At 49.4% G+C, this 19,751-nt stretch overlaps 1 protein-coding gene across 1 annotated transcript in view; it reads left to right on the forward strand.

Annotated features, from left to right (window-relative positions):
* Nucleotides 1-754: 754 nt before the first annotated feature.
* Nucleotides 755-19,751, forward strand: part of TBXAS1 (thromboxane A synthase 1) — a gene marked incomplete at both ends in the record, with an annotated part of 178,816 nt that continues 159,819 nt past the window's right edge. Inside the window, one exon of the mRNA XM_080701748.1 lies at nt 755-843. Coding sequence (XP_080557874.1) covers nt 755-843 — 89 coding nt within the window. The remainder of the gene's footprint in view (nt 844-19,751) is intronic.

The raw sequence follows: 19,751 nt of genomic DNA on the forward strand, positions 1-19,751 counted from the left end.
GTGCTGACTAATAAGCAAAACAGGATTCTGTCTATTTTAGTCAGATAAGCTCAGAGTTAGAATAAAGCCTCCATATATGGGCCGGTGGCTATGCTCGCAGACAGGAGAGAAACCTTCCAGCTCATGATGAGCGATCTGGCTGACCTGAGGCAAGATCTGTGGCCGTTCCACAGCGGCACCCTGAGATGCCTCCAGCCCAGGGCTTGTAGACGAGGGAACTCCCGAGCTTTTGGGGGTAGCTGGCCTCCAAACAGATGCTGTGTTTCATCAGGCTAATGTGTGGTCTCAAATTTTTCTGGGACATTCGTAATGTCCGGCTCCATATCTTCATGATGAATTTTTAAAAAGTCTTTAGGCGATGTATATTTTGGAGGGGAGCCTTCCTTTGAGGATGACTTATCAGAATAGCAGTCTTCGGTTGCGACCATTTTCTTTCTTAGCAAACCTGTGGCCTGCCTGTCCACGGATCCCTTCCCAGGGAAGTTAACATAAATGTTTATTGACAGCGTAGTCATCAAGAAAATAAAGTTGCTGATTCATTGCCTTGCCCGAAGCCCTTTGTTTTCCCCTCCTCTTCCTTCCTCTTTATAAAGAGACTCTCTGAGAAAGAACACACTTTGGGGACCCATTTGTTGTGACGGGTTCCGGGGTCCCTCTTGCCTCCTCTCCAATTTGCGGATCTAGTTCCTGTGAGGCCCGGGAGCTCAGCCCCCCTCTTGCATCTGGACCACCTCTCTGGGGTCTCACAGAGACAATGGAAGCCTGGGGATTTCTAAGATGGGAAGTGAGTGCCCCCCTGGTGACAGCGGCCCTGCTGGTGGTTCTCTTGGCCCTCCTGAAATGGTAAGTGCAGCCATCTTTGGGGACAGTGACAATCGGTAGAAATGCCAGCCCTGGAGGCTTGGTGGTGCCAGGGTGGGGTATGTGTGTGGGAGCGTGTTTTTCTTCTCTTCTAATCTAGAGGGAGTTGAGTATTAACACAGCTTCAGAATTAAAAGCAAACAGGCAAGTTAATCTTTTGCTAAAATGCATGAGATTGAAGTGTCAGGAAGGGCTGGTGATTCAGTGACTGAGAACGCTACACATAATTAAGTTTGAAAGAGATGGAAAAAGAAACAAATTGGAAAGGCATTAGGTTCAGCTAGAAGTATTTCCTCATACCCTGCCATATCTTCTCACTGCGTGTTTCTACACAAATCTCTCTCTGCGAGATTTACAGCAGGTCCAGCCTCTTGGTTCCCATTACATCCCAAACAGAAAAGAAGCTGTTTGGCAAACGGGGCCCACTTTGTGGGAACTGGATTCATAGGAATTTCTGTGGGTTTAAGGACAAAGTGGTAGAAGGATTTTCCTAATTTTCTAATATCTGATAGAAGGGAATAGAGTTCAGTGAATGTAGCTTGCGCAGCTTCCGTGAGGTCTGAAACCCTGAAAGGATCTTAAACTTGACTATGACTTGCTCCCCTGGGGTTCTGTTAATTCAGCTGCAGATTTCTTAAGCCTGACTCTGTGATGTCTGTAGATCGAAGACCTCGCAATGTGCTACCCTTGTGCACATCCACCCGCCACTTACACTTCTCACAGCGACTCACTCAATCAAAAGCACCTGGATTGAGGTGGCTCTGGGTTTTGAGGGGAAAGGCGGAAAAATAATGGAGTTGGAGCAGAATTTCAATTTATGTTTCCGGTGGTAATAAAGCCTCCCATAGATTAATAACTGGGAAGGCACTTTGAAAAGCGTCAAGCATTATGCAAATGTGAGGTATTATTCTTTTTGGAATTTGCATAGCTGAAAGTGGAATTCACGTTTGATGTTCTATGATGATGAAATTACTTCCTGGAAATTGGCTCTGAAACCTGGCTTCGAGTCCCAGTGCTATTTTGCTTTTTAACTGGTTTAATTATCTTTTGAACTTTTCTTTCTGTGTGTAGCTTGTCTGGCATTGAAACCAACACATGCAAAGCCAAAAACAAATGGTTAGCACCCTTGTTTCCCCGTTATCCATCTCAACATGTGTCTATGCTCAGCGAAGCCCAAGGCCTGACACGCAGTAGGTGCGGAGGGGAACGCCCGCTACTCTAACTTACTACCCCATGTGGCCTAAAAGTAGAGGAAAATATGTCTTGGGGCCAGGGGTATAGCTCAATGGTATATATGCCAAGAATGTGCGAGGCCCTGGATTCCATTCCTAGGACACACACACACCCCAAACATGCGTCTATAGTGGTCTTTTTAAATTTCTTACTAATATACTTGTTGACGTTACTTTCCCATCAATATCTCTACTCTGGTTCTCAGCGTGCTCTGAGTCCTCTAGGCAGGTTCACGGCATCTGCGTCTCCACTGTGCACTTTCCTGCGTCTTTGTTTCTGTTTTTATTGTGTCTTTTTCATTTCTGTGGTCTTCCCTCCCAGCGCCTTGCCTGACGGACAGTATGGCCTCAGTAAATGTTTGATGAGTGAGTGAGTGCGCTGTGTACCTCGGCGGTGCGATGGTCACGGGAAGGGGCTTGCGTCCTGACCGATAAGCCGTGGGTTTACAATCGGCTCTCAGCGGAGGCTCTGGACACCCCGGCATTCAGCAGGCTGCTGTGTGAGTGCCGTCTATTAATAACCGGCTCAGAGATGCTAAGATTAGGACAGAGGCTGGAGGCCCAGGAGGGACTAGGAAGTGGGAGCCGACTTCCATTTGTTATCCTGGAGGTGTTTATTGACCTGTTAATGTGTGCCAGGCACTGCAGAGCCCCAGAGCAGGGTCGGGGAACAGGAGATCTGGGTCAGGTGCCCAGGGCAGCGGGAGACAGGGAGGCTCTGGGGGGAGGTGCTCAGTGTGTGCAGAGGTTAATGCTGCAGGGAGGGGCTGCCGAAGAGCACGGCCAGGACGCTGGTGTTTTGTGTCCATCCCAAATCCAGCACAAAGGCGACCATCCTGGGGCTGACTGTGCTATGCTCCCAGGCCGCCACCGCAGCAGCAATCTCAGCCTGAACTTGGCAGGGCCTCCCCTCATCTCCTGAGAGCATCCACGGGAAAGGAGGGGCTTTGAGTCCAGCCAGAGGGCTCACAGGCAAGGAACCTGGAGGTACAGAGACACCACAGCCATCTTGCACCCGAGGAGAAATTGTGACCGGTGCAGGGTTCTAAACACTCGAGCACACTCATTTTTCCTTTAAGGTTTCACCTGCCAGGGGCCAGGTGAGGTTGCCATAGAGAGCCCAAATGCTGAGCAGATAAAATCATCAGGGCGCTGTGCATGGTGGCGCACGCTTGTAATCCCCGTGCTTGGGAGGTGGAGACAGGAGGATCGCACAGGTGCGAAGCCAGCCTCGCTGGCTTAAGAGACCCTGTTTCCAAATAAAAATATAAAAAATAGGTGTCTGGGAGTGTAGCCCGGAGGTAGAAGGGTTTCCAGGAACTCCAGTACCACACACACAAAAAATCATCAGGGCACCAAGGTCTCCTCTTGTCCCCTCAGCCTATGAGTTTTTTGGTTTCTGTTTTGGTACTAGGCATTGAATCCTAGTACCTCTGAGCTACACTCCCAGCCCTCTTTATTATTATTATTATTATTATTATTATTTTGAAATAGGGTCTTGCCAAGTTGATGAGAGCCTTGCTAAGTTGCTGAGGCTGGCCTCCAACGTACAATTTGACGGTGTCAGCCTCCCCAGTACTGGGCTTGCCTGGCTTCCATGCAGTTCTTCCTTCTCTTCCATGGGACTCACCCCTTTCCTGAGACCCCATGCATTTTCAGCATGAGCCAACTGGCTGGCTGCTTCCTAACTGTTGCCGATGGACTCTATCTTCTCTTACCTCAGAGAGCAGAGACCATGCACGGATTTAATTTGTTCTTATTTAGTGTGTGCATGGATTTGGGAAGAAGATACAAAATAAGTTCCTTTCACTTAAAAAGAGACTACCATAGCCGGGCATGGTGGCGCACGCTTGTAATCCCAGCATTCAGGAGGCTGAGACCTGGAGGATCGCGGTTCACGGACAGCCTCAGCTACTTAGTGAGGCCCTCTGCAACTCAGTGAGACCCTATTTTAAAATAAAGAATAGAAAATTGGGTAGGGGGTTTAGCTCGGAGGTCAAATGCCTCTGGGTTCCATCCCCAGACCCGAAAAAGAAGAAGAAGAAGAAGAAGAAGAAGAAGAAGAAGAAGAAGAAGAAGAAGAAGAAGAAGAAGAAGAAGAGACTACCATAAACTAGGTGTGGTACACTTTGATAGTTTTCCCCAAAGTGCATTTGGTATCATTTTTTAGCGGTGGTCATTTACAGGTGCCTGTGGAGCGACCCGGGTGTCAGGTGATCAGGGCTGCTCTGCTGGGTTTGGAGACAGAACTGGCATGTAGATTATGTTGGCTAGAAGAACATGAAGCACATACTAAGCGATGAGACATTTTAAAACTCATTCTTCAGCTAGGGATATAGCTCAGTGGTAGAATGCTCACCTGGCATGCATGAGACCTTAAGTTTGGTTCCCAGCACCAGGGGCGAAGAAAGAAAAAAATAACTCCCATTTTTTCCTGTATAAAAGGATTTAAAATTCTTACCCCAAGAAATATGTTGCATGAGCTGGATATTGCTTAAGGTGACTTTAAGTACTAGTGTGTTTAAACTTTCAAGCAATGCCTAAGAACTGGCAGCTAGATTCCTGTTGGGAGCATAAAGATTTCTTTCTTCTTTAAGAAAGAGTGTGGGGAAATAGCCCAAATATTAATAGAAGGTTTCTTTTGGTGGTGGGATTATGGGTGATTTTTTTTTCTTTTAGTCTTTCTGCATCTTTCATATTTCTTTAATGAGTATGCATATTTAGCAAAAAAAAAAAAGGAGCAATTTTACTAGAGTGCTCCTTTCTAGTGGTAAAGAGGAAGGCAACCGTGCTTTAGGCTTGGGTTTTTGGGGAAGGTGGTCTCACCATTTCTACCAGGGGAGTAGAGTGTCCAGGGGAATTTGCGGCAGCGGGTGCTTCGCGGTTGATGAGGCAGTGCAGCAGCCTAAGCAGTTATATGCATATGGTGGGGGCTGAGAAGAGCTGTCCTGGAAGGGTGAATGGACTTTTCATGCCAGACTGCAGTTAAAGCTTAGGCATCAAGGTCCAAAGGTACAAATTAAATCAACATTAAAGTGGGAATCAGAGTAAGGTAGCATTCAGATTGAGTCCCATTCTAAGACCAGCTGAAATTAAAGTGTGATTTGGGGATTGTTAAGATTTAAGATTATAGGCAAGGCCGCTATTGAGGCCTCCAAGGCTGGGATCGGAGCCTGCCGAGGGGTTAGGCCGGTGCTGGAGCTAGCGAGGCCGACATCGGAGCCTGCCGTGAGGCAAGGCCGGTGCTGGGGCCTCCAAGGCCGGGATCGGAGCCTGCCAACGGGTTAGGCCGGTGCTGGGACCAGCGGCCTGCATTGGAGCCTGCTGCAAGGCAAGGCCGGTGCCAGGGCCAGAGGCCGGCATCGGAGCCTTCTGTGAGGCAAGGCCGCTACTGAGGCCTCCGAGGCTGAGATCAGAGCCTGCCGAAGGGTTAGGCCGGTGCTGGAGCTAGCGAGGCCGACATCGGAGCCTGCCGTGAGGCAAGGCCGGTGCTGGGGCCTCCGAGGCCAGGATCAGAGCCAGCTGAGGGGTTAGGCCAGTGTGGGGGCCAGCGAGACCAGAATCGGGGCCTCCCATGAGGCAAGGCTGCTGCTTGAGCCAGCGAGGTCTGGATCAGTTCACTGGGTAGCCAGGCTACAACTGGGGCCGTCAAGAGTGGGATCGGTATTTTCAACGCGGCATGCACAGAGAAATATCGCAGAAAAATAAAACCAGATGCTTCCCCTAATGAGCAATAACTAGGAGGAAAGGGACAACAGGAAGTGATCGAGCTATAGAAAGGGCCCTATAGTGAAGCAATTAAGGTGACCAATCAGAGGGTATGGAATAGGGGAGGATGGAGCCTCTTTAAAAAGCAGGAGGTACATAACCATATGTATCAAAGTTAATCACCAAACAAGCATGGGATCGAGGGAGGGGGAGGGAATAGGATGGGGCCTGGATGAGGGCTAATTGGATGATGTGTGCTTGTATATCCTCTCAAGTCTTGTATTCCAATGTGATGTATGATTGCAATGCACCAATAAAAATAAATTTAAAAAATAATAATAAAATTAAAAAAAAGATTTAATATTATGATGGGAAATCCACCTCTATCTCTGAGAAAAGGAGGTAGGATAATTATGTAGCCAGGATGAAGGTGCCAGGCTTGTTTAACCTACGGGAGAACTGTGTTCCAATTCTAGACCCATGTATATACTGTACATGTATATTATACCTAGGTGTTGTAGACTCCCAGGCCATGTTTACTTGTTGGATACTGGGGTTGAGCCCAGGAACATTCTACCTCTGAGTTAGGCCTCCAGCCCTATTTTATTTTTTATTTGAAAACAAGGTTTCTCTAAGTTGCCAAAGGTCTTGCTAATGCTAAGTAGCTGAGACTGACTGTGAACCTGCGATCCTCCTGTCTCAACCTCCCTAGAACTGGGATCACAGGAGAGGGCCACCATGCCTGGCTCCCGGCCTTATTTATTTATTTATTTATTTATTTATTTATTTATTATTTGGTGGTACTGGGGTTCCTAGAAGCCCTTCTACCTCCGGGTTACAATCCCAGACCTATTTTGTATACTTTTTTATTTGGACACAGGGTCTCTTAAGCTGGAGCCATGGGGGCAAAAATATGGGAGCCAAGATGAGAAATTTTTGAACTTGTCAGAGCAAGAAAGCAGATGGGGAGTCAGTCCTCCATAGCCGCAGGGTTTGTATCCATGGATTCAACCACTTGCAGATTGAAATATTTGAAGAAAAAAAAAACCAGCAAAGGGAAGCTCACCAAATACCGTATGCATGCATGTCCCTATCAATTTGAACCACATAATGATGTGAAATTATAGTGCACCACTGTGAGGTTACAATGCACCAATGAAAGTATTTACAAAATTGTAGAATGCTCCCAAAAGCAGAACTTGAATTTGTCACATGCTAAGCATCACACTGAATCCATAAGAATAAGTGACGTGTGGGCGTGTCCCGCGGCGCCCTCCCTCCTCTCCCAGTCTGTCCACACCTTCACACACTGTTAGCTCTATGTTTTGCTTGCACAACATGTAGTTAGGACTGTGATGCTCACGACTGTACTGGACATAGACAGATTTGCTTACATCATTTCAAAACAATACAGTATAACAACATGCACTTCCATTTTTGGGGGTAGTCTAGAGATGATTTAAAGTGCATGGGAGGACTGCGCAGGTTACATCCTACATAAGGATCTCGAGCATCTTCAGGTTTGGGTATCGGTGGGGCATCCTGGAATCAGTGCCCTGCATCTACCAAGGGACAGCTGCACAATCAGAGTTAGAGAGAAGCCGGGCGTGGTGCGCACGCTTGTGATCCCAGCACTTGGGAGGCTGAGACGGGAGGATCGCACAGGTTCGAAGCCAGCCTCAGCTACTTAGTGAGGCTCTCAGCAACTTAGTGAGACCCTGCTTCCAAATAAAGTATAAAATAGGTCTGGGAGTATAGCCCAGAGGTAGAAGAGCCCCTGGGTTCCACCCCCAGTAACACACACACACACACACACACACACACGAAGACTTGGAGAGAAAAGGTGTCTAGACTTCCAACTTGAGTATGTGCAGACCGAAGATCAGGCTGGCTGCCATTTTCCACAATCTGTTTTTAAAAGTGCTGGGCAAATTAGGTCTTATACAGGCCCTTCTTGGAGATTCATAGCATCTCAAAGGTCCTGAAAGTTCCTGTGGTAAAGAAACCTGTTTAACTATATATATATATATATATATATATATATATATATATATATAGTGTGTGTGTGCGTGTGTGCGTGCGTGCGTGTGTGCGTGCGTGCGTGCGTGCGTGTGTGTGTGTGTGTGTGTGTGTAAGATACTGGGGATTGAACCCAGGAGCATTATATCTCCAAGCTATACTCTCAGCTCTATTTTTTATTCTTTATTTTGAAACAGGGTCTCACTAAGTTGTGGAGGGCCCCACTAAGTAGCCAAGGGTGGCCATAAACCTGCAATCTTCCTGTTTCAGCCTCCCAAGTACTGTGATTACAAGCACGCACCACCACACCCGGCTCTGTTTAACTGTATTTAATCCAGCGTCCCCACACTTATTTGATAAAATAATACCATGGATAGCCATGGTGGGAGAGGCAATCAGTGGGGAACATTCCCTTGAAAAGGGTAGATGGATGTGTCTTTGCTTGGTAGAAATGGAGGTGCTGTTAGTAGAAGAATAAAATGTCAACACTGCCCCTGGGTAGATTCTGAGGTCCCAGAAATTGATGTCTTGTTTACTGCAGGATACAGAGAGAATGGAGTCCAGAGGCAAAAGTAGGTCAAGGTGTAGGGCATTGTCAGAGGAAAGGGAATCAGATGTCCAGCCAAGTAGCGGGGACGCTGGCTTGGGAGGTTTCGTCTGTCCATCAGTATCTAGCAGAAATGACATCAGAAATGCAAATCTGTCCATGTCCAGCCCTTACTGCATGGTGTGACCTGTGGGCACAGATGAGCCCGGACCTTCAAACCTGGCTTCCACATTGGTGGGTTTTCCTGCATGGGCAGGTTGCAAAGCAAGTTGGATACAGCACAAGTGACCCATAAATGACATGACTGCTCCTTCTTTTGTCTGCATACAGAAGCATCCTCAGAGGCAGATCCTAGGGCCGAAAGATGACCCAGGATATTGGAAACACTCCCCAGAGGCAGCCTGCAGGGGTCTCCTGGCAGCTGCACGCATGACTCTCACTTCTGCCCGTCTAGCTCCAGCCCCTTGTCCTTTCTGCATCACCAGCCAGCCAGGCATGGTTTTGAAAAGCAGAAGGGTTGTGGGCTGGGTCTTGGCGGGATGCAGGGAAGAATGATGTGGCCGAGGAGAGGAGGGAGAATATTTTAGATGGGGAAGGATCCTAGGCAAACACAACATTAGAGTTTGTAACATTTGGTGGAACCAGACATTAGTGGTGTGGATAATGGACACAGTTTAGAAATACATTTGAAAGGCCATGGATAATTCCCAGTGCCTTCGAGCACCAAGAGAAGGATGCTTGCTATTTCCAATTTTCTATTTTTTTTTTTATTTTTGCCTAGGATACCGTGGGTACTTCGGTTTAATAACTCAGTGATGAGCTTGGAGATAAAATTGAGACTGCTTATGAAAACTAGGTCTGTGCTTCCTCCAGGACTATTTCCACAGAATATTATTTTTTTGTTTTCTCTCTTTTAAATAGTTATACACAATATGCCTGTCCTTCTCCTTTCTTTATTGATTTTCCAGAACGAGAGTACGAGGTGTGACTATAAAGTAACGTGACTGATTATTTTAGCATACACACCAGAACTTATACAGCCAAATGAGTTTTGTGACCTTCAAAAGCATTTTCTTGATAGGCTGATGATCGGCTGAGCCCTTGCTGCAGATACGCCACTATCAGAAAACACAGCCCTGGGACTTTTTCTGTGGGCACGGTGCTCTGAGTGTCTAGATGTGATCTCTGTAAGGTCCTCAAAGCAACAAATCTTTGTTGAGATCGCACGGATTTTTATACACAGTCCACATTTTGGCAAACAGGTGATTAAATCAGGCACTATTTGCAATCCCACAGTAAAATGTGATTATTAAACAATGAGACAGTTTTTCTTTACTCAAGAGGCAAATGAACCCACTCTGGAGGCCTGTGAATGCGAGCTGTTTGAATTTACTTATTTTTTTTTTTTAAAGAAAACAATAGCAGGAAGAGGAAAGACTGAAGAAGGAAGCGATCCCAATAATCCTATGGCAATGGCGTTGCTGCCGATCTTACCTGTGGGGCGGCGGGAGGAGCAGGTGGGGCCGTGGGGACACACCGAGAGCTGTACGCACCTGTGTTTTCATTACATCGACCCCCACTAGGATGTATAATTGCGATGCAGTCATAAAATAATGAAAAAAAGAAAGCAAAAGCAAGAATCTCATTACTCATGGTCATACCTAGTAAGGCATTCAGATTTCTGGTAGCATCTATCCTTTGGGCAAAAACGAGAGAAAAATGTTGTTCTATTGAGCGAACAAAGCAAACCGTGAGATGTACGCTGTGCCTTGCTGAGCTGCTCCTGCATGGTTCCTCCCTGGGAGGAAGCGTCTCGCCCAGAAATAAAGCTGCCGAACGATTCCTTCTCCTGCCCCCAAACGCCAGGAGAACAGATCTACAGGCCGTCGTTTGCCACTGAAGATGCTTGCCCGTCTGCGGGCGCCTGTGTAGTCTTACAGAGACTTGTTTCTGCCTGCAGGGCTGACGGGCCGCTGGACATGGATGGTGAGGCTTTGGGGAGGGCAGGGCCCCGGAGAAGATGCTCACGGTGCTGTGGACTGGCGCTTCGGTGATTAAGAACCACCTCGTTCTTGGTTTGTCAGCGATATGCTGTTGTACAACTTCCTGGTAGCTGACGGGCGGTAGCCGTGGGTGGGGGTATGGGCTCCCCTAGGCCGTCCATGTGCTGTGCTCAGGGGACAGGATTTTGGTGGAAGCTTCTATTTGTGGATCACCGTGCTCTGAACCCACCACCACTTCCCTCTTTCCTGTGCCCAGTGCGCCCTCCCCCCACTGGGCACACACCATCCCAGCTGCCTGAGCACCCCCCTGCCTGTTTCCCCCAAGCCTGCACACCTTCCCAAAGCTCGTCCTCACGCCACTCTGCGGGAAGGACTCCTCAGCGAGGCCAGCCCCACTGAGCCCTGGCCCTTCAGACTCTCTCTCTACAGCCACCCACACTTACTGCGTTATTTTGTTGTGTGTGTCTGTGTCCTGTCTTCTTGACCTTCTGTCTGCCTCCCTGACCAGGGCCTGAGTCTCAAGCCAGTGAGTGCCCTGTTCATAGTAGCTGCTCAATAAGTGTGAAAAATTATGATTATGCCACAAGTAACTGAGATGGGGCGCTGCGTCCATATGATTACTGTTATAAAGTGTGTGCCTGTGTGTGTGTGCTGCCCACGCAGGGGAGGATAGGATCACGCTCCCTTCAGCTTGCACACTGGCGACACTGTGTTCGGCACCTAGTGCAATGCCTTGCACTTGGCTTATTAAAAGAGTAAACAACTTCTTAGTTCATGTAATCATTGAACACCAAAGGTTTTTGAGGACCTGTGCTGGTCTGCCTCATTGATGTGCTGAGAACACTCCTGTGGATTAGGGTAAAGTGATTGTTGCATTAGAAATTGGAAAGCAAGATTGCAAGAGAGAGGGCTGGGATCGGATGCAGGACACAGCTACTTACTTAGTAGATGTGGTCCACGGGGCTGCGGGAGCCCTAGAGATCCGAGTGGAGCACCCTGGCACCCATGGGCTTCTGACTCCCAGCAGGGAGGCCGTAAAGGACGGACACCCCCTTCACAGTCCTCTTGAGCTCCGGCCTCACAATTCAAAGCAACGGAGTCTAAACTCTTTGCCAACAGCTAGCGTTTATATTATTTCCCCCAGAAACTCTGGATTCCATTGTCCCAACCGCAATGTACGGTTAAGTCCTGATTGGTTGTTTTTTGCGTCTTATTTATTCAAAGACGAGCTGATTGGAAGCTCTGCCAATAGGAAGAGCTGATCAATGAGATAACTCGCATTCGTGTACCAGGTTATAATTCCACTCCAAAGCAAAGAGACTTGACATTTGAGCCCACCTGCACCCTCTCATTGTCAATAAATGCACAATTTACATTAGGCTCTCTGAGATGCTGAAAATATCGCGTGCACCGTCCTCCCACCCTCACAAATCAATAGGCAGCTGGGGCCCCGGGCTGTAAAGCATCGAGAAGGGAGCAGAATCAGTTATACATTTAAGGCTTTTAACCCTCTCTGTACACGGGAAGTGGGCAAAATTGGCAACATCATCTCATGATATAGGGAGGGAGTAACCAGGCATCGTGGAAATCAGTACTGTGCAGAGGCAGACACGCTGAGTGACCCTGGACGAGCCCCGTCCTTGCTAGCTAGCTCCCTCACTGGAAAGGGAGGACGGAGAGGACCTGCTTCCAGCACGGGCACATCTCCCGTCCGCCACCAGGGCCCCTCTCTTCGGGAATTTGGCTTCGTCGCTATTCTTTCTCACACCCCACAGCCCCCCATCCACAGACGGCCTGCTCCTGCCTCCTGAGCGTTCCTGGAGCTGTCTGTTCCTCCCCCTCTGCTCTCAGATGGTGGTGCATGAGAATATCCCTTCGAGAACATTCTTCGACTGGAAATAGCCTCCCAACTGGTTTCCCTGTCTCCTGTCTGTGTTCCTCAACTCTGTCCTGAACCTGCAGCCAGAAGAACCTGCCGGGAGCTCACTGCTCCTCTGCATGGAAAATCTCTCCCAGGGCTCCCTCTGGGGACTCAAGGCCTCCCGCTCCACTGGCGAGGCCTCTCCGCCCTGCCCCAGTTCCCTCTGTGGCATCCCCCATGGCTTTCCCCTGGCTCTTGGGGCTCACAGTTCTCTTCACACCCCATGGTTTGCTCCTCCCACTGTGGGTGCCCTTTCCCTCTTCCCAGGTGAGTGAGGGCTTCTCCAGGAGCCTCTTTTGAATCCCTGGCTCTCACTGCACCTGTGGCCTTCTCTCTCTCTGCCGCTGACCTGGCTTCCCCACTGGAAGCGGAGTTCCCTCCTGGACACAGTGGTGCAGGCCTAGAATCCCAGGACTTGTGAGCTGGAGGCCAGAGGACCGTAGGTTTGAGACCAGTGTGCGGTAACTTAGTGACACCCTGGTTCGAAATAAAAAATAAAAAGGGCCAGGGATGTACCTCCATGTTAGAATGCCCCTGTACCAATCCTCAGTATGAGGGAAGAAGGAACGCAGGAAGGAAGTTCCCTAAGGACAGGACTGGGTCTTAGCTTTAGCCTAAGGGCCTAGCCCTGTACCTGGATACTCAGTACAACTCTGTCTGGTAATGGCCCTCAGTATCGTTCAACCCAACTGACTGAAAAGAGACAACATAGTCAAACATGCCAGCACGCGCCTGCAATCCCAGTACTTGGGGTGGCTGAGATGGGAGGATCACAGGTTCCAGGCCAGTCTCAGCAAGGCCCTTTGCAACTTAGCAAGACCCTGTTTCACAATAAAAAATAAAAGAGGGCTGAGGGTGTTGCTCAGAGGTAGAATGTCCCTGGGTTCAATCCCCAGTACTCCCGCCCCTGTCACACACAGAGACAACATACAGGACCCCGCATGGCTTGTGCTTGGCACACATGGACACCCCGTGTGCATTAGTGATTCTTTGTCACTAGGAATGCCACCATGGAGAATTTTTGTGCAGTTATGACTGTGTGCCTTGGTGGCCGGCTACCATCCCACTGTTTACATAACAAGATTTCGCTGAGTCCAGATCCAGATATGTATATATATTTTTTCAGTACTAGGGATGGAACCCAGGGACATTCTATCTCCAAGCTAAACCCCCAGCCCTATTTTTATTCTTTATTTTGAAGCAGGGTCTCACTGAGTTGCAGAGGGCCTCACAGTTCACAGTCCGTGAACTGTGATCCTCTTGTCTCAGCTTCCCAAGTGCTGGGATTACGAGCGAGCACCATCACTTCCAGCTGAGATTCAGATCTTACGAAAAGATCTAGTCTTTAGAATTTAGGCTAGACTAGGCTTGGGGTGAAGTTTGTCCCTGTGATATCCACGAGAAAAGGATTAGGCAGTGTCAGCAGTGGGAAGGAGGCTGTGAGCCTGTTGAGGAGAAGCAGCAGATCCCAGGAGTGTTAAACCCCCTGGCTCTGGGTGGCCCTGCCCTCTTTCTGGGATGGCCCAGAACTTGGGCTTTGGAGGCAGATCACCTGGGCTCGGATTCTGTCTGGCCTTGTGACCTTACGCACACTAGGTAAGGTCTCTGGGTCTCTCAGTTTCTCCACGTATAAAATTGGAAAGTAATAGTGACTACCATACGGCATGCAGGGTAAATAAAAGTGCGAGTGGACTTGGAGCAGTGCCTGGCATGGTGAGTGTGCAATAAATGTTAGCTACTGGTGCTAGTGGACATTTGAATTTTTATTATAAATAAAAACAAGACAGCTCTGAATAAAACCCCAGCCATTAGTGAGGAATCTGGCCTACTGAGATTTGGCCTGTGGGTTGCAGTGGGTCTTGGCTGTAGGGTGGCACACGGGCACCAAGAGTTGTGAAAGCAAGATCCAGTACTCTGTGTACACGGGCTGTACATGGGCTGTACTTGAGCTCCATGTAGGGCCTAGAAAGTTTTAGCCAACTCAGTGACAGAAGCCAGGGCCCCATTGGTGATGGAGCTGGAGCGCACTCTAAGAAGAGCAAACAATTGATGGGTGGGAAAGGCCCAAGACTTCAACCCTTGTCTGGAAAAACAGACAGGGCAGGCAGGTGTGAAGTCCTGAAGACCAGAGAAACCCAGACACAGAAAGCACAGCCCATTCTCCGTGTCCTGAAACACTGAAACTGGGGGATAACTTGTAGACCCTGAGCTGTATCGTTTAGGACCAATTCATTGTCCTATACTGGGCAGTCAATTGACGGATGTTGTGAAGCCAAGAAGTGGCTGTGGCTGAAAACATCACGAGCTCCAGAGTTGTTTTAAGTAGGCTCATGGGGCTGGGCGTGGTGGCGCACGCTTGTAACCCCAGCATCTGGGAGGCTGAGACCAGAGGATCACTGTTCATGAACAGCTTCAGCTACTTAGCGAGGCCCTTTGCAACTCAGTGAGACCCTGTTTCAAAAATAAAGTGACTAAAATATAGGGCTGGAAGTGTAGCTTGGAGGTACAATGCCCCCCTGGGTTCCATCCCCAGTACTGCTAAATAAATAAATAAATAAATAAATAAATAAATAAATGTAAATAAAATGTGCAGGGGGGCCAGAGCCCTACAAAGTTATTAAGAAAAAATATGGCCGGGCGTGGTGGTGCACGCTTGTAATCCCTGCGCTTGGGAGGCGGAGACAGGAGGATCGCACAGGTTCGAAGCCAGCTGTGCTGGCTTAAGAGACCCTGTTTCAAAATATAAAATAGGTCTGAGAGTGTAGCCCGGAGGTAGAAGGGCTTTCAGGAACCCCAGTACCACCAAAAAAAAAAAAAGTATTTTTCAGTTTCTGTCCTTTCAGAAACTACCCATTGGTGCTGGCTAATAGCTGTTAGACAAGAGGGGGTGGGTATCCTCAAATTACCCGGCCCATGGCACTTGAGGTTTCAAAGAGAAAAAGAGACTCGTATTGCACCCTTAAGCCCACTTTTTTGTTTTGGTACTTGGGATTAAATCCAGGGGCGTTCTACCTCTGAGCTAGATCCCGGCCCTATTTTATTTGTTATTTTGAAACAGAATCTCACTAAATTGCTGAGGGTTTTGCTAAATTGCTGAGGTTGCCCTTGAACCTGTGATCCTCTTGTCTCAACCTCCCAAATACTGGGATTACAGGTGTGCAGCGTGGCTCCCAGCTCATCTCCCCTGTTTGACTGTGTCCCCGCCTCTAGGAAGCAGCTGGGAGGCTGAGCAGGAGGTGCCCTTGCCATCCAGAACGGGACACCAGCCTCATTGTCTTCTTGCCTATAAAAAGGGTGTGCTGACCAAATCAACCGAAATGTAGACCAGTTAGTACCGCAATCATGTGTAGTAAGGATAAAACAACATACCAGAAAAACAGAGTATGACATTCAGAGTGAGCCAGGAACAGAATGGCTGGGGATTAGTGTCTCCTTTCAGTAGGCAGCTTCTTCTACGTCCCACCCATGTCCCTGGGGTGGGGAGGGAGCCCCACCCACCTTCCCGCCTTCCACCACCCCATGGGGGTCATTCCCCTCGAGCCCCTTCCAGGGGGCCACTGCCAGGTCTGATGGCCTTTGTGCTGGGTTGAAAAGAGCCCAAGTTCACGTCCACCGGAACCTCAGAATGCAGCCCCAGAAGGTTAGGAAATAGGGTCTTTACAGATTCAAGAAAGTGAAGATGAAGACATGGAGGATTAGGGTCTCACAATGGTGTCCTCAGAAGGGAGAGGCTTGGCCCAGGTGCACAGGGGGAAGCTGATCTGAAGGGACAGTCGTGGAGGGGGCTGTTATGTGATGACGGAGACAGAGGCTGGGATGACGCAGCCGGAAGCCTTGCTGGAAGCTCCCTGGTTAGAGTAGGCCTAGGAAGCAGGTCCAGCCCCTGACCCCCATTGGCCTTGCCAAGCCAAGGCCTGGCTTGAGGCTGGAGCCCTGTATTTACACAGCTCAAGCCTGGGCTGCGGTCTGGCCATGGACCAGTGGGCCAGCGCCGTGGTCAGAGTCTCAGCCCCAGTTTCCCTGTCTGTAAAATGGACAAAAAAGGGCATGATGTTTATAAAATGTTTGCACAATTTTATGAGTCAGTACGATGCCTGACCCTCAGCAATACTTAGTAAATGTTAGCTATTATTACTCACACTGTTTTCTGAAGCCTACCAATGCATTTATCCACTCCAGTTTGAAGAGTCCCTGAATTTCATTTCCAGTAAAAGCAAGTAGGTCCCATCCCATCTCTCAGTGATGTACAGTGGCATTTGAGAGAGTGCCTGGTACGAAGCAAGCCGGAAATGGATCTTTGTGGAATGAAGAGTGGGACAATTATCTCTTGTTTTCATACCTCACCACCGCAGAGAGTGGACTCTAGATAGACACTACAAGGCTTAGTAACCAGTTTCAAAGAAGCCAAGGGGAAACTTTGGAGGAAGGATGTCATTTCATCAAATGTGTCCACCCTGGGATGTGGGTGATGTGGGAGTCCGCCTCCTTGATGCCCCTAAGGGCTCTTGCTCTGCAAGTCACAGCCTCGTGTTGTCCCCTCTGCTGCCGTGCCAACCCAGGGTCCTTCTACCTCTGAGCTACACACCCAGCTCTATTTTTTATTCTTTATTTTGAAACAGGGTCTCACTAAGTTGCAGAGGGCCTCACTAAGTAGCTGAGGCTGGCTGCGAACCTGTGATCCTCCTGTCTCAGCCCCCCAAGTACTGGGATTACAAGCGTGCACCACCACACCTGGCTCTGAGATTAAGTTTTAAGGCTGAAGCTCCCACTTTGTGCTCCTGCTCTCTCCAATTGTTTGCTTGAAGTGAGCAGGCCCAGCATCCCTATGGAGAACCACATGGTGAAGCCCACCAGCAGCTGAGTGAACAGCAGATTCTCCATCTCTACTGTACCGTTTGGGGAGACCCCAACCCCAAACACCCAACTAATTTGCTTCCAGATTAGTTGTTCCAAGATAATAAATATTTATTGTTTTAAGTCTTTCTAACTCCGGGAGGGACAATTAGTTACACAGCACTAGCTAATACAGGTGATGAGATAGGGATCACTTGTGTTCGTTAGCTAGTGCTGTGTAACAAAGTGCTTAGGAGGGGCCAGGACAAGGGACTGTGATAAAGGAAGGGCGTTCAAGGTTCAAAGTTCTGGAAGACGGCTCCAAATTAGGTGAGTTGGCTCTGGGGAAGGGTCAGGCAGGTGCAGGGGGTCTCATCATTTGGTCCAGAGTGCAGAGGGGTGAGCACCAGAACCAAGCACCTTGACGGATCATGGGCACCAGAGACCTTAGGCTATAGTTGCTGCCTTTTGACCTTTCATTATACAATTTCCAGTTGGACTCACAGTTGATCATTGTGGGTAAGAGATAATCAAAGCCAAGGGGTGAACTTGCCAAGAGTTGGGCCAAGACAAACACTTGGAATTACGGTAGCAAATGACGTGCAATGGACTATAAATATGCCTTGAAACAGTTTTTTTTTTTTTTTTTTTTTTTGTTCCTTCGAGCTGCCTAAGTGCTTTAAGCTGTGTGTGGCACTGGGAGTCAGAACCAGGTCTCCCTGGCTGTTCCCAGGCTGTTGGACATGTCACCATGCAAGAGAAAGATGGAAATATTGGCTGGTTCACAGAGACAAGCCTCCAACCCGAGTGGCAAATATTTTTTGAATGCCTACTAGGCCAGATACGAAAGAACTCGAATCATTTCATGCACCTACTACAAATACCCAGTGCCCCTGGGAACCGACCTTGGCTGCTCAGAGATGGCTAGACTGTCGGCCAGAGCAACGGCCCCTGTGACTTCACACATGCCCTGTTTTCTCTTTATCTGTCTTTGTTTCAAGTCTTGAGCCCTGTTGACAGCTCATCTGATCTACTGATGTGGACGCTGGGGATGAGGGAGTTCTGGAAGACGGCATGTGCTTTGCACTAGGCCCGACACCCACAGAAGCTAGCAGAGCGGGGCTCTTCACCCCTTGTCTTAGAGACAGGCTGGGTTCTAGGAAACCTGCAAAATGAGCGTCAGAAGAGCCTGTGAGAGAAGAGTATGGACTCAGAGCCAGACAGCCTGGGTTCGAATCTCCGCTCTGCTAGTTACCAGCTGTGTGGCCCTGGACCAAATACATCATCTCACTGAGCCTCAGCTGCCCCTTCTTCAAAATGGAGAGGATGCTGGAACATCCCACACAGAGCGTGGGCAGCAGGAACACGTCCCCCGGTGTGAAGCCATCCGAAGGCGCCCAGCCCATGGGACAAGCCCAGTCACGCAGGGCCCAGAGGCCCGAGCAGCCCCGGCTGCCCTCCCTGGCCCCTCACTCTCCACCTCCGGTGAACCCCTCTCTTTCACGAGGTTTCAAGGGCTCTTTAAGGCCTTTGTAAAAACAAAGGATTAACTGCAGATGACTAAGCCCCAACAGCGTGGAAACAGAAGCAGGTACAGTAAATAGTGAACCCCGGGCGGGCTTACACTCCCACAAACAATTCACTGTGTTCTCCCCGGCCAGCCCTACCCATTAGGGACACGGTGACACTCTTCGCATGGCCAAGAAAAACATCCCCGTGGGTGCAGGATGGCCCCCAGGAGGAGGCAGCCCTGGAAGAGTCCAGGGATGACTTGGGCGCAGGGAGGGAGGAGGCACAGGAGGCCCCTGTGCAAGGGTTGGGCTGCTGCTCGCACATCCCGAGAGCACGCCTCCTCCAGTGATGTGCCCTTGCTGCTCAGTCCTGGCTTGGACCAGAGCACGGGCCAAGCCCGGAAAGCCCGAAACAACCCGCCTTAAGTAGAGTTGTGCAAGATGATGGAGCCTCAGGACTGGAGTGGGGCAGAGACGATTACAGTGAGGCCGGATGGGCCAGACTGTTAAAAGTCCTTTGCACCAAATAAAGGAGGCAAGGCTTGTTCTGAACGGGATGTGGAGCCGACGCGCATTCTGAGTAGACGGCGAAGTGACCAGGTGCGCATGCCGGCGGGTTCTTCTGGCGCTGGTGTGGAGGGGAGAGAAGGTGGAGGCCAGTGGCTTGCTGAGGAGGCCGTGGAAGAGTCTGTGGCTGACGGAGAGGCAACGACGGCCTGGAAGAGGGCAGTGGCGACTAGGCGTAAGTGTGCCGAGCTCCCTCAAGAGAAGCTTTGAAGGCAGGGTGACGGTGCTTGGTAGCCGGATGGCAGTGGGAGATGAAGGAGAGTCAGAGATGCCGTGGGGGGTCTCTAAGTGGTGACTATCTGAGAGGCCACGGGGGGCTAACGAGGAGGGCAAGAAGTGCCTGGAACCTGGGCCTCGAGGTGCTCATCTGTGATCCTAGTACTTGGGAGACTAAGACAGGAGCATTGTAGGTTCAAGACCAGCCTCAGCAACTTAGTAAGACCCTCAGCAACCTAGTGAGACCCTGTTTCAAAATAAAACATAAAAAGTTCTGGGGGTATAGCTTGGTAGAATGCTCCTGGGTTCAACTGAAAGACACACTCACACACA

The sequence above is a fragment of the Muscardinus avellanarius genome, assembly GCF_963383645.1.
Source record: "Muscardinus avellanarius genome assembly, chromosome: 9".
NCBI lineage: Eukaryota > Metazoa > Chordata > Mammalia > Rodentia > Gliridae > Muscardinus > Muscardinus avellanarius.